The following is a 13607-nucleotide window of genomic DNA, read 5'->3' on the forward strand; positions in this document are numbered from 1 at the left end:
ATGCCACCACCACGCATTCTTACACCTCTACCTTGCCCTCTCCTTGGGCCTGCTCTTCTCCCTGGGCCCCTTGCTCTTACTCTTCCTCGACCAGACATTACAGTGTTTGTCTTTTTTTTGTTTCCAAAAACATCACTCCTCAAGGTCTTGCCTTATAAACCCCACTGAGTCTAAGCCAGAATGGAAGAAGCTGTCGTTGGCCCAATTTACCCAACATAAATCAGCTGTGTGTCAATTATTCAATTGTTTGTTTATTATCAGCTGATATATATTTTTGATATTGATATTGTTTTTGTACTGATATCATTGCAGAAGCAGAGGTTTTTATACTGTATCTACGGTTTGGAATATTGTTTTTGCTATTGTGGGATGTTGTGTGTTAACATTCGTAAATACTACAAAAACAGTCCATAATTTTGTTGAGAGGTATAGCTTGTCTGTTAAGAAAATGTAAGCATTGTGGAAATGTGTTCACTGACTGCATATTGGGTGAACACGACATGAAATGTAAGAATGGTATGGCCACAACAGACCGATGCTGTGCTAATTGTGTTTAGAGTTTTGCAAATGTGACAACTGTTTGGACAAACGCTTGTTAGCGACTGGAAAAAACTGTAATACAATATACATCATGAAAAACAAAAGCTGAAATTGATTCAGTTTAGTACTTTTCTCTGTATGCTCTGTGATTTTAAAGGCCTTAAATTCTGTGATATATACTGTAAATGATATTCACAGAGGTCCTAAAGTAGTTAAATCACTGCCGATTGTCTGTTTGTTTATATTTTCACATGTTTTTGTGTCTGTAGGGCTGTTTGATGACGATTTAGACTCCTCTGGGAGATGAGGACACGTCAACATTTACATACTATGATGTCAAAAAACTACCTGTTCTCTTCTCTAAATCTTCAGATTATGGTGGACACGGTGAATCTACTGATGTTTGGTTGTACCCTTAGTCCGGCCTCCTTCATTGTCATACCATGGACAACAACACGGTCAATCCCAGTAGCTCTGATTTCATCTGACATTACTGTTCTTTGTCCTGGCTGACCACCTTGACCTACTTGACCTCCTCTCACGCGAACTCCTCTTCTTGGATTTTTATCCATTGTAGTGCCTCACATACCAGTGCTCTGACTTATATGTACCTTCACATCATTAGCCGCAAGTGTGATAAATTTTGAGTTGTTGTGTTCAACTGGTGACACCTGAGCTTTAATTGTGTTTGACTTTTGCCACCTGTGCTCACCATTATGCAACACAGGTGCATCACAATGACAATGTGTTGACAAGATGTGTCTAAACAGGTGAAAAGTGCTTATGGTTTTTCCAAAAGAGTGACTGATTCAATAAGTGGGTTCAGGCAACTGAGACTACTGACTAAGAAATCCGAGCTTTATAAAAGGGCAACAGGTGAGTTCTTCTGTTTTTGGCGCAATGGATGCCAACATAGAAACAGAGGCAGAGCCAGAGGAGTGAGAGTAAGAGGAGGAGGACGAGGACGACGAAGACCAAGTAATGATGAGATTGCTCTGATGAGATCAAGGCCACTTTGGTTGACTGTGTGGTCAACCATAGTCTAACAATGAGGGAGGCTGGGCAAAGAGTACAGCCAAATTTGAGCAGGCACACGGTAGCATCCATCATCCGAAATGAGAATAGGTAAGAAATCTCACTGTACTCAAGAAGTACATTACTATAGCACAATATTGCCTGTGGACTGTTCTGTACACTTTGAAAATGCTGTCAAGTATGTTTCACGTATTTGGAAAATGTATTCCTACTTTGGATTCCTACATAGTAGGTCCATTCACAGTTTTTTACAGTACTATTTGTATTGCAGAGCTGAAAGCTTACCAACACAAGGTGGTCGGGAACGTCTGTCTGCTGAACAGGAGACTGAAATCATAAAAATGATTCATTATAAATGGTTCTAGAAAATAATGACAAAAACAGTACAGCAAATACAAAGAAAAATAACAGAAGACAACATATTTCAAAATATTGATAGGGTCAGTTTATCAACATTGGACCATTCCTTGAACAGAAATAATCTGAGGATGAACCAGCTCTACGGGGTGCCATTTGAATACAATTCAGAAAGAGTCAAAGAATTGCAATACAACTATGTGCAAGTAAGTCCCATACAATCCCACAATTGATGCATACTCTCAAGACTATAAATTACAGTACTGTACAGTAATCATACTCTGATTATGCTTCACAATAGTGACCACTCCAAGTCTATATTATGTATCATGTGTGTTTCAGAGTCGGTAAATGGTTCATTGTCCACCCACGCTTTTTAGTTGTTTATCTCCCTCCATATTCTACATTCTTCTGTTGTTTGTACATAGTATACCAGGGGTGTCAAACTCAAATACACAGTGGGCCAAAATTCAAAACTGGAACAAAGTCGCGGGCTAACATTAATATTTATTGAAAAAAAATCTTCCTCTAGATATAAGAATGAATCTTTTCTTATGGACTCAAACAAGTTTTGATGAAAAACTGAATATGGAACAAGCAAAGCTTAATACTAAACAATATGTATATTAGCTATATAATACCAGCAGGCCAGCTCTAATAGTAATTTGGTATGGCTTCGCGGGCCAAATTTGGCCCACGGGCCAGAGTTTGACACCTATGTAGTATGCCATAGTACACCATAGTATATGCAACTTTGTGTTGGTTGGGATGAACACTGTGTACATTGCATTTTTGGGAAAAATACAGTGTATACAGTGGGGCAAAAAAGTATTTAGTCAGCCACCGATTGTGCAAGTTCCCCCACTTAAAATGATGACAGAGGTCAGTAATTTGCACCAGAGGTACACTTCAACTATGAGAGACAGAATGTGAAAAAAAAATCCATGAATTCATATGGTAGGATTTGTAAAGAATTTATTTGTAAATTAGGGTGGAAAATAAGTATTTGGTCACCTCAAACAAGGAAAATCTCTGGCTCTCACAGACCTGTAACGTCTTCTGTAAGAAGCTTTTCTGTCCCCCACTCGTTACCTGTATGAATGGCACCTGTTTGAACTCATCATCTGTATAAAAGACACCTGTCCACAGCCTCAAACAGTCAGACTCCAAACTCCGCCATGGCCAAGACCAAAGAGCTTTCGAAGGACACCAGGAAAAGTATTGTAGACCTGCACCAGACTGGGAAGAGTGAATCTACAATAGGCAAGCAGCTTGGTGTGAAAAAAATCAACTGTGGGAGCAATCATCAGAAAATGGAAGACATACAAGACCACTGATAATCTCCCTCGATCTGGGGCTCCACGCAAGATCTCATCCCGTGGGGTCAAAATGATCATGAGAACGGTGAGCAAAGATCCCAGGACCACACGGGGGGACCTGGTGAATGACCTGCAGAGAGCTGGGACCAAAGTAACAAAGGTCACCATCAGTAACACACTACAACGGCAGGGAATCAAATCCCGCAGTGCCAGACGTGTTCCGCTGCTGAAGCCAGTGCATGTCCAGGCCCGTCTGAAGTTTGCCAGAGAGCACATGGATGATACAGCAGAGGATTGGGAGAATGTCATGTGGTCAGATGAAACCAAAGTAGAACTTTTTGGTATAAACTCAACTCGTCGTGTTTGGAGGAACAAGAATACTGAGTTGCATCCCAAGAACACCATACCTACTGTGAAGCATGGGGGTGGAAACATCATGCTATGGGGCTGTTTTTCTGCCAAAGAGACAGGACGACTGATCCGTGTTAAGGACAGATTGAATGGGGCCATGTATCGTGAGATTTTGAGCCAAAACCTCCTTCCATCAGTGAGAACTTTGAAGATGAAACGAGGCTGGGTCTTGCAACATGACAATGATCCAAAACACACCGCCCGGGCAACAAAGGAGTGGCTCCGTAAGAAGCATTTGAAAGTCCTGGAGTGGCCTAGCCAGTCTCCAGACCTCAACCCTATAGAAAATCTGTGGCGGGAGTTGAAAGTCCGTGTTGCTCGGCGACAGCCCCAAAACATCACTGCTCTCGAGAAGATCTGCATGGAGGAATGGGCCAATACCAGCTACTGTGTGTGCAAACCTGGTAAAGACCTATAGTAAACGTTTGACCTCTGTTATTGCCAACAAAGGTTATGTTACAAAGTATTGAGTTGTATTTTTGTTATTGACCAAATACTTATTTTCCACCCTGATTTACGAATAAATTCTTTACAAATCCTACCATGTGGATTCATGGATTTTTTTTTTCACATTCTGTCTCTCACAGTTGAAGTGTACCTCTGGTGCAAATTACTGACCTCTGTCATCATTTTAGGTGGGGGAACTTGCACAATCGGTGGCTGACTAAATACTTTTTTGCCCCACTGTATATATTTGGTACCATGTATGTGTGTTTTGTATACACATGCACTTATGTAGACCTATGTACTGTCTGTAATAAGTGTAACACTAAAAAAAAAAAAGGCTTACAGTAAGTTATTTTGATGACTGGAGAAGAAGTGGTCATAGTGTTTTACATTAAGCACATCAGTGTTCAACTATTTCTTATACAGTTTTTTCTGATTGCTTAAGCACATTTTTTTGTAACTTTTGGCTAATTTTGCAAAACTCTTCACACAAATAAGAAAACCTGTCACCCAGTCATCAAAACATTGTACTTCTCTTGCAAAAGCAAACACAGCTAGATTAACTCTTCACACCTTCGTAAAAATGGTGTTTCCGTATCAAACAGTACACACAAGCCATCATCTACTAAGCACACAATGCGCCAACTGCACACTGATGGTATGAATACAAAACACATCTGGCTTTTGCTTTCTCTGTGCACAAGGTAGGCTATGTCAGTTTGAGCTCATACTTCTGTCATAGATCCATAAGCATAGAGGGATCCAAACTTCAAATACTGGTGTTTATTCAAACACATCAAAACAAACACAAGTGTTTATTTCCAAGTATAGGATTATTTGCAATCGCCATAATGACTATATGGGTTACTTGGTCTGCAGTGAACATGCTTCCTCTGCCCCCAGCATCTGGTCATCTAGCAATTCTGTAAAGTAACAATTTCAGTATTTTTACATCAATGGTATTGGTGTGTTTCTCATTGGCATATGGCAGTGCTACAAATCTTTGTGCGAAGTGACTGTACTAACTGATTCTCATTTCAAGATGTCCTTATGGTACTTGCTACAGTGTAGCGGCTCGAGTTAGGCTGGACCCGTTGGCCAGCTACCCTCAGGGTCATTCCACGGTTGATTACATGGTCCACTATTGTAGCTCTGATGTCATCAGCAATTCTATTTCTTACTCTTCCTACCCTTCCTCTCCCCCCTCCTCATCTTCCTCTCCCTCCTCCTCGTCTTCCTCTTGCTCCTCCTTGTCCTTGTCGTCCTCTTCATCCTACTTCTTCACCTCCACGTCCTCTTCCTCGGCCTCCTCTACTTCTCACTCTTTCTGCTCCCTCCATTGTACTCCGCACACACAGCTTACCTGTATTATAGTGCTTAGGCTGATTGCAAAGTGAACTAATTATCTAAAAAAGTTTTCACATGTGAAAGTGTGCCAGACAGTTGGCAAATTAGTGTTAATGATAGCCATACATGTGTATACTTTTGTTAGGAGTGTGTTGGAAATTTGGTAATTGAGTGTTGTGCAGTGAATTGTGCCTACAGTTTTGCAAAGTGTGTATTACAAAATTGCAAACTGAGTGCAAAGCAGTTTTTGTGCTTTTAGTTTTGCAAACTCAGTGAGTGGTTTTGCCATAAGTCTGAATAGTTTTTAGAGATTGTGCTACAGGAATCACAGTTAGGGTTTAAGCATTCAGAAAAAACTGTAAATGTCTATTCATGTGATGGTTTGTGTGTCTCATTTGAAAACAAAATGCCATTTTGACAAGAAATTACATTGCTTTGAATGTAGAGTTTCATCTTGCAGAAGAATTGAAGGGTTTTATCCATTGTGTGTGTGTGTTTTTTTTTTTATTTGTGTGTAGAGTTCTGAAATATGAGGCATGCTTTCAGAAAATGTGTGTAAACAATTGGGAAAAACTGCAAGATAAAATAGAAACAAGATGCTGTCAACCCAAGACAACCATGATTCTCCATTTTCGTGTTAAAAGTGTGGCCTTCAAATATATATATATACCAGTTTTAAATTGTGGTGATAGGCCATGTAAAACCAGAGTCATGATAAAAAAAATCGTTCACAGTCTAACGACAGTGCTTGCAAACACTCTGCTTGTGAACAAAAGGAAAAGAGAAGAAAAGAAAAAAAAACACCCCTTTCCTATTGGTGGAAAAATGTACCATGTCGACCAATCAACAAATTATGTGGCAACATGGAATTTGGTTGTTTAGGAAGAGGGGGAGGTTTTAGGAGTGATGGCAGTGAGAGAATGAAAGAGACGTCCTTTGAGATGTGAGAGATTTGTGATGTTTAGTGTGTTTGCAGTGTGTATCTACTGTGTAGTGTAGTCAATAGTTTTGTTTTGTGTGTCAGAACAATGAGGTGACTGGTCAATGTCACAGTTCCTGCCAAAAAGCTACTACAGGCAGACTGTAGTGTAAACGCTGTCTCCCGGTGAAAAAAAACAGGAGGAGTGATACACCTCCTGCTGTCAGGCGTGCAGGTATCAGGCTTGTGATGTTCTCCTCTGTCTTATAGTGGACAGAAATTGTTTTTTGGAGTTGCACACATAATTTGTGTGGCTAAGTACTTTTTCAAAGTAACTTGCCCAACACTGATGGTGACAGGAAGTGTGCTTAAATAGTGGAATTTATGATTTATGAGGAGCAGGTGAGTTAACCAGCTGATCATTGAATATGTGAATGGGAATATCAGGCAAACATATGGAGACGCTGGGGAGGAGCACCTGTATGAAGAAACGTTTACCACTGACAGGGAAGAGAAAGAGAGAAAAATAAGACCCAGACTGGGCTAAAGAGTTATTAATGATCACAATCTGTTTATTTTCTCCGTTTTTTTCATTCATTCATCATGTAGTGTGCGTTTCATTCATCTTTTGAAAAAAATTTGTTTGCACAGTGGCTTTTTCTTTTCACAAGGATATTAACAGAAGTAGAGAGACAACGGCATCAATGTTTTTGTTCTTTACAACAAGAGTGAGTGTTGCTGATGTTTGACAATCAGTTGCCAAGCCCTTGGGATTTGTGATCATCGCCTTCTAAACAACATAATGCACAAATGGAGAAAAAACTGTGAGAAATTCTAAGCCTTAAGTCACCAACAGGCAGATCCATAAACTGACTTATTATGAGATTTTGATCCAGTTTTACTCTGCACATCTGTTTTTATTATTACGGTAAGGTTATTTCATTCTGCACAGCTTTGCTGTCTTTACGGTAGTCAATGCAAACACACATCCACATTAAAGCCACAGAACAGTCACGTTTTGTACTTATCACACATGACACTACCCAGCGAATCAAGTCATTCCTTCAGAGTCGAAGTGCCATCGAGGAGACGAGACAAGGAATTCTGAAGTAGTAAGTGATATAGGAGGTTAAATGTTTTTGTGAGATTGTCACATTTGAAGTTTAGTTGAGGAAAAAGAAGTAAAGAGGGAAACTGAAACTACAACTTTTCCTTATGTTTTGTTTATTAAGTGATTTATTTGAAGACAACTTTCTCAAAAGTTCTATATTTTACTTTTGAATGCAAAAGGTACATTATTATTATTATTATTATTATTTTTATTATTATTATTATCATTTTATCAAAGAACCCTCCAGTTCAAATAAATTAAATGATAAATGTTATTTAAATTGTTATTGAATTGTAGTTTCTTTCTTTGACTTGGCAGCCAGATGTTGAATAAATAAAGACATGGATTCCACGATTACTACTATTACTAACACCATTACTACCTCAAAATATATTGCATTGAATCACAATTCACGTGAAACAGTAGAATATTCTGGACCTTTTTTGGGCACATTTTCTCTGACTGGACAACTTTAAATCTTTATTGAATACACCTGTTAGGCACCCTTTCTGAACTCTGTCTGAATTGGTTATTTTCTATAGTGACTGTATGAGTGCATTTTGACCGTGTTTCAATTAGCCTGCAGTTTTTTGTGTTGCCCCCAGAGGTCAGAGTGGGTATCTAGGTCAGAGTATCTAATAGTAAAACAAAATGCACCCAAATATGGAAGACACAGAACAACAGAGACCCCTCCCAGCAATCTGCACAGACAAATCAGTTACTACTACCTCGATATCAGCTTTCATGGTTTTTTTTTCTACATAGAGAAATAAACTGACTTTGTTTTCTATTCTGGTCGTTTGGTTTCTTCTTCTTTTCTTTTCCCCTTTTTTCCATTTGACAGGGAATCCAGTGCTAATCATCATCAGACCAGATTAGCTCACATTATTCTCAAGAAAGAGTACTGAGTGAATGTTGCGTCTCAGATCAGCCAGGCAGCAGCTTTATCAGGTAAGTGAAAAAAAAGTCATCCTTTACAATGTTATACACCTGTATGTGGTGACACTAGTACATAGATCTGATAAAGATTCAGTAGATTTTTGTGTTCATTTTATAGGTTTTATCATACCTTTGAAATCAAAATAATGCACCTTAGCTGTTATGGGGTTTGTTTTTGTTTTGGGGGGTTTTCTTAAAGATTTGGGGTAATTGTAGTGATAACATATACAGTAAAGCAGAGTGTATAAACATTATACAATAAATATGACTACACTACTGTGTCACAAAAATGTTAAAAATTATTTTGAAAGTTAAATATTAGTGTATATTGTGTGTAATCAAAATTGATTAACCTTAACACTATTAAGACCAAAAAAGAAAAACTAATTTAAAATGAACATAAAAAGAAGCCTAATGAACAGCAGAAAATTGCTTGGCTAGAAAGTGAAATATCCACTATGTTTGCTAACACGTTTGTCAGTCACTGCTTGGGGTTTTCAACCTCAGGTGAAAACTCGATAGGAGAGGCATTGTGCGAAGACATGGCATTCATAGTTGTCAGTACTATTGAAATGTTGTATTCCCAAATGCTGAGTGGAACATTAATGTCAGTCTCAAGACGCTTCAGAAAAAAATGTCTAACATGATAGTGATCCAAAAGAAACCGCAGCCATCCTGCAAAAGTTTTTAAGAGAGTTTAAAAAAAAAACTCTGACTTGGATGAGTATGTGCACAAAATTAAAACAGCTAACTGGCACAAAGAGTGATACACAATATCTTTTATTTTTCATATCTACACAAGACTGACATTCTATTCTTCCATTCAGAAATGTATTTAAAAAATGAAATAAAATTTTAACATTGGATTCTAAATAATGAAGGGTACGCCCTCTAGTGGTACTTGAAGGTTTTGTTCCATGGCTGTATTTTTGGTATTGTCCGTTTTACCCATTTGTTTAAATTACACACATACATATAAGCAATATATGATACTTTTACTAAAATAATGCCATTATTTACTTGTGAAATATACTTTATTTACATTACACAGAGGGGAAATCCCTTTTCTACTGTGATGGCTTGTATTTGTCAGATACAAATTGGTATAAATAATTATATATAAATGTCTATTTGCATTAATGCTGTTTGAACATTCACTTTGACAGCTGTGGTTTATTTTGGTTATGATGGTAAAATGTAGTGTTTTGATTTCTTTAGTGTCAATCAAACATCCCAACATCAGAGAAGAATGGCCAAGCAGAAAATTATGATGGGATTCTGTCTGCTTTTTGCAGGTAACATCACTGGTCAGCTATTTATTTCCAGTCTCTTTATGCTTAATATGTATAATTAAATAATTTCCTTGTTATTTTCAAAATTCTCTGTCAGCCATCTGTAGCTCCGTGTCCAGTGATGAATGGAAGGCCACTGTTGTAAAAAGCATTGACGCTCTGGTTGGATCCTGTGTTGTGGTACCATGTTCATTCTCCCATACTGGAGGAAACCTGCCCTCCTCCAGACTCAGAGGAATCTGGCATGAAAAAAATGACAAAAAAAGCAACATCTATCATGAGGATCCTACACTGATTAAGGACAGCTTTAGGGACCAAACAAAGATGTTGGGAGAGCTGGGCCAGAACAACTGCACCTTAGAAATAACTCAAATTAGAAATCATCACAATGGCCCTTTCTGTTTCCGGGTTGAACTAGTGCGAACAGAAAACAATGACCCCACCAAGGACAAGTTCTCCTTTGTTGAAGACTGCGTTGAGTTGAACATGATCAGTATGTCACCAACTTTCCATGACTTCAAACATCTATACCAGTTTTCTGTTAAATCATTTTGCCTCTTACTTTATGTCTGCCTTTTTCATTTTCAGCTGAGCCTCCAAAGCCTACATTGATCAAACCAAAGACAGCCACTCAAGGAGAGCCCTACACTGTCACCTGTTCAGTCATCCACACCTGCCCCACTCATGTTCCTAAACTCACATGGAATATGGATAGTACAAAGGTCATTGTGCATCATAAAGATATTAAACATGGAAACTGGGAGACACAGTCCATCCTGACAGTTATTCCTGAGGAGAAGGATGACAACAGAGAGATAACCTGCACTGCTGAATTTAATGGAGGGCTGAAATCACCTGAAACTTTCACACTCCATGTAAAACGTGAGATATTTTTAATTAGTTGTTGAATTTTGTAATGTTGAATAGAAGTTTTACTCTGCTTTAAAAATAAAACTAGGTTTAGTCTCATTTCTACTGTTGCAGCAAAAAAGAAGGGCACTAACACGACTTCTATTTTTTTCAGGTGTAGAGAACTATAATCACATCATCATTCCCTCTGTAGTGGGGATTGGTACCACTGTGGCCTTTGTACTCGTCTGCATTTTCATGACTAAAAAATACAAGTGAGTAATACAATGTCACCTATCTTAACTGACAGCAAATATCTGATAGGCAAAACACCTTGAGGAAAAATAAGTATTTTATATTTATAAGGCGTGTCTTCAGTTTTAATTTAAAACAATTATGGAATTTAACTTTTTGTGTACAGCATCTTAATTTGCATGCTTCTTAATAAACAACTTTTTTTGTTAAAGGAAACGCATTGAAGAGCTTCAAAGTCGAGATGGCAGGTAAAAAAACAACACAGTGATTTTAAATTATTTCAAATGTATTCTTTCATTATCATAATGTAGTTTTCCCCAATTTTTAGCATGTGGAATCGGCTGTCGAGGATGTCTCGCAGGTGAGAAAATAGTATTTGTTGGAGAGGAAATAGAGGAAAAAACCAGCTGCCCTTACCCTCCAGTGTTGTTGTTTTTTTAAAGGCTTAATGCGTCTTGCATTTTTGTCATATAAAATCACATTTGCTTAGCCCATTAGTACGTTACAAAGAGAAACAAACGCATGCCACATTCTTGAGTAAGTCATCCTCCTAAGACCCAAAGATCCACTTTTGTCATCTGTGGAGGACATGAGCCTGAGACCTCTATGTAAAGGACCATTTTTGCAGATATTATGATTCTGTTGCTAAAACAAAGTCAACAAAGTCAAAAGGATTTTACTCAAAATTGTGGAAGGGGAGTCAAACTTGGAGCTTTAATGAAATGAGGCAGAGAAAGGCCAAACATTATAGCAGGAAGGTGAAACCTCAGAGCAAGACATATTAGCTTTTGTTTAGGAACAATATAATTGCACCCAGCATCTATAGTAAAACATGGTTTAATGTAGACCTCTGAATGCAAATTCACACATTACACCCCCGCTAAGGCCACAGATGGTTGATTCCCTTCATAGAGGCAACCTCTGTGGTAGCTGAGAAACAAAATCCCACCACTTCAGAGTAATAATACTTCTTATCAATAATGGACATCAGGTGTCATTATTTTGTCCCTCCTTAGAAGCTGTATGTCGCTATCTGAGCTTTTATCTTTTTGCTCTGTTATTTGTCCTTCCACTACTTCATCTGGATGACTAGGATGACTCTTCTTCTGCCTCACTCAGCCCTCTGTCATACCATCCATGGTCATTGTTAGTGCCATGGGTGACATGACTTAACAACCCAGGTTGAGGTGAGTGTTTGGCATGCAGAATGAACTTTAGTTCTAGTACAGGGGACAAAATAAAAATAAAAATCATAATTTTGAAGAAAGAAAATATGTAAAAATATGTAGCAATATATAACATGTTCCTTTCAACCACAATATTTAAATTATCTAAAAATAATGTAAATATCAAAGATTTTTTCTTCTGGGTGTCAACAGGATAAACACTTAACCATATTTCTTTTTCATGTGGTATTGTAACTGTTAACTGAATTAACGAATAATTTAATTCGTGGAATCTCCAGGATTCGTTCTGGAGCAGGACCATCTCGTTCGGATCAAAGGCAAGAGTAATTCTAATGAACTTTAGTTCTCTGACTGCAGTAGATATTCTTAGTGTGTAGTTCTGTACAACCCCTTCCACAGTTCTGTAAAATGCTGCAGATGTTTGGCCTCACTGTAATTTGCATTTCTGTGCAGAAGTCCGAAGCCTTTTCTCATTTTTGATCAAATCTACACTTCTATTTATGTTTCTTAAAACATATGCCTGTTTCTCTTCCTCTTTTTTGTGTACAAGGTCTATTTGGAGCAGATTTTCAAGGTAGGGTGTAAAAAAAACATTTATAGTGGCCAGCCTTGTCAGCTTCTTTTATAAGCGGTATTTATATATATATATATAATTTATTTGTATTTTTCAACAGAAGGCCTAAAGGGGACATAGTAGATTTTGGTCATAGGTAAATATGCTCTAAGTTCTTAAAGAAGAATTTGTCTATTGTATTTGTTTTTCTGACTGTCTAATTGTTGTGCAGTCCAAACAATGTGAATTCGAAATCCTGTGATAACCAGAAAGTCACAAAACCTCGTTTCCCATCTCCCAAAAGGTACTCATCTTCCTCCCCCTGAATTAACCATGTGTTAAACTGCAGGCGTTCATTTGCATTGTTCTAATGTTATTTTCCCTATGTCTCCTTTGTATTGCTGCTGTTGCTAATGGCTCTTAGCCAGCCCAAATCTTACAATTACAAAGAGGTATTGTTAATTTGCCATCCATATGTTCCTTATAATTAAGTTCACTGATGCTATTACTATCTGTGACACTAACAAACTTCATCTCTCACAGGACCCTGATGAAGGTGATGACTACATTAATACCGCAGACCTCAACATCTATGGAAACATCTGAAAAACAAACAAAAAAAGAGGAAGAAAAAAAGCCAGCAATTAATGTTCTAATAAATTTAAATAAGTATAAAACAAATCTATGTGCACTCTTTATGATCACTTGTCCTTGGGATTTCTCATGCATGTTTCTTGTGATGATGTCTTCTGTCCATTAATTACTATAATCCTGTAATTTATGTTGTTTGGTGTAACAAATGCTTGTATCCATAATTCTGAAAATAATATTTGTAAAAATGCTACTCATGTTTTGGCTGAATAAATCAACATGAACCTTTTTTTAACTGACTTGAATGCTGTTTTGTTTGGCCCCAGGGTTTGGCTGAGGGAGTCCCTTTTCAAATCATCACTGCTTTTGTATATATGATGTAATTTCACCATGATTTCATATTAAATTACCTAGATTTTATAATTCTTTTAATGTGCACATAGAAGGGAGCATAG

The 13607-nt window shown here is 37.8% G+C and overlaps 1 protein-coding gene across 1 annotated transcript; it reads left to right on the forward strand.

The window, feature by feature from the left end:
- The first annotated feature begins 7397 nt into the window (after positions 1 to 7397).
- On the forward strand, positions 7398 to 13444 carry LOC146563567 (myelin-associated glycoprotein-like). The gene is made up of 14 exons (XM_085290733.1): positions 7398 to 7487; positions 8331 to 8437; positions 9644 to 9720; positions 9815 to 10210; positions 10306 to 10599; positions 10742 to 10841; positions 11034 to 11069; positions 11150 to 11182; positions 12287 to 12325; positions 12559 to 12582; positions 12683 to 12718; positions 12794 to 12865; positions 12986 to 13013; positions 13105 to 13444. Exons 3-14 carry the CDS (start codon positions 9675 to 9677, stop codon positions 13165 to 13167), a joined length of 1167 nt encoding a protein of 388 aa, XP_085146859.1. The 5' UTR covers positions 7398 to 7487; positions 8331 to 8437; positions 9644 to 9674; the 3' UTR covers positions 13168 to 13444.
- The last annotated feature ends 163 nt before the right edge of the window (positions 13445 to 13607 follow it).

The sequence above is a fragment of the Mchenga conophoros genome, linkage group LG11, assembly GCF_057382185.1.
Source record: "Mchenga conophoros isolate Kocher_MC1m ecotype Shallow Benthic linkage group LG11, M_conophoros_male_GT1.1, whole genome shotgun sequence".
NCBI lineage: Eukaryota > Metazoa > Chordata > Actinopteri > Cichliformes > Cichlidae > Mchenga > Mchenga conophoros.

Bases quoted from the DNA above. Each gene is read 5' to 3' on its own strand.
- LOC146563567 (XM_085290733.1), top strand. From the start codon at position 9,675: ATGGCCAAGCAGAAAATTATGATGGGATTCTGTCTGCTTTTTGCAG. The intron at 11,183-12,286 runs GTGAGAAAATAG...TGGAATCTCCAG, and splicing joins CTGTCGAGGATGTCTCGCAG to GATTCGTTCTGGAGCAGGAC. The intron at 13,014-13,104 runs GTATTGTTAATT...CATCTCTCACAG, and splicing joins AATCTTACAATTACAAAGAG to GACCCTGATGAAGGTGATGA.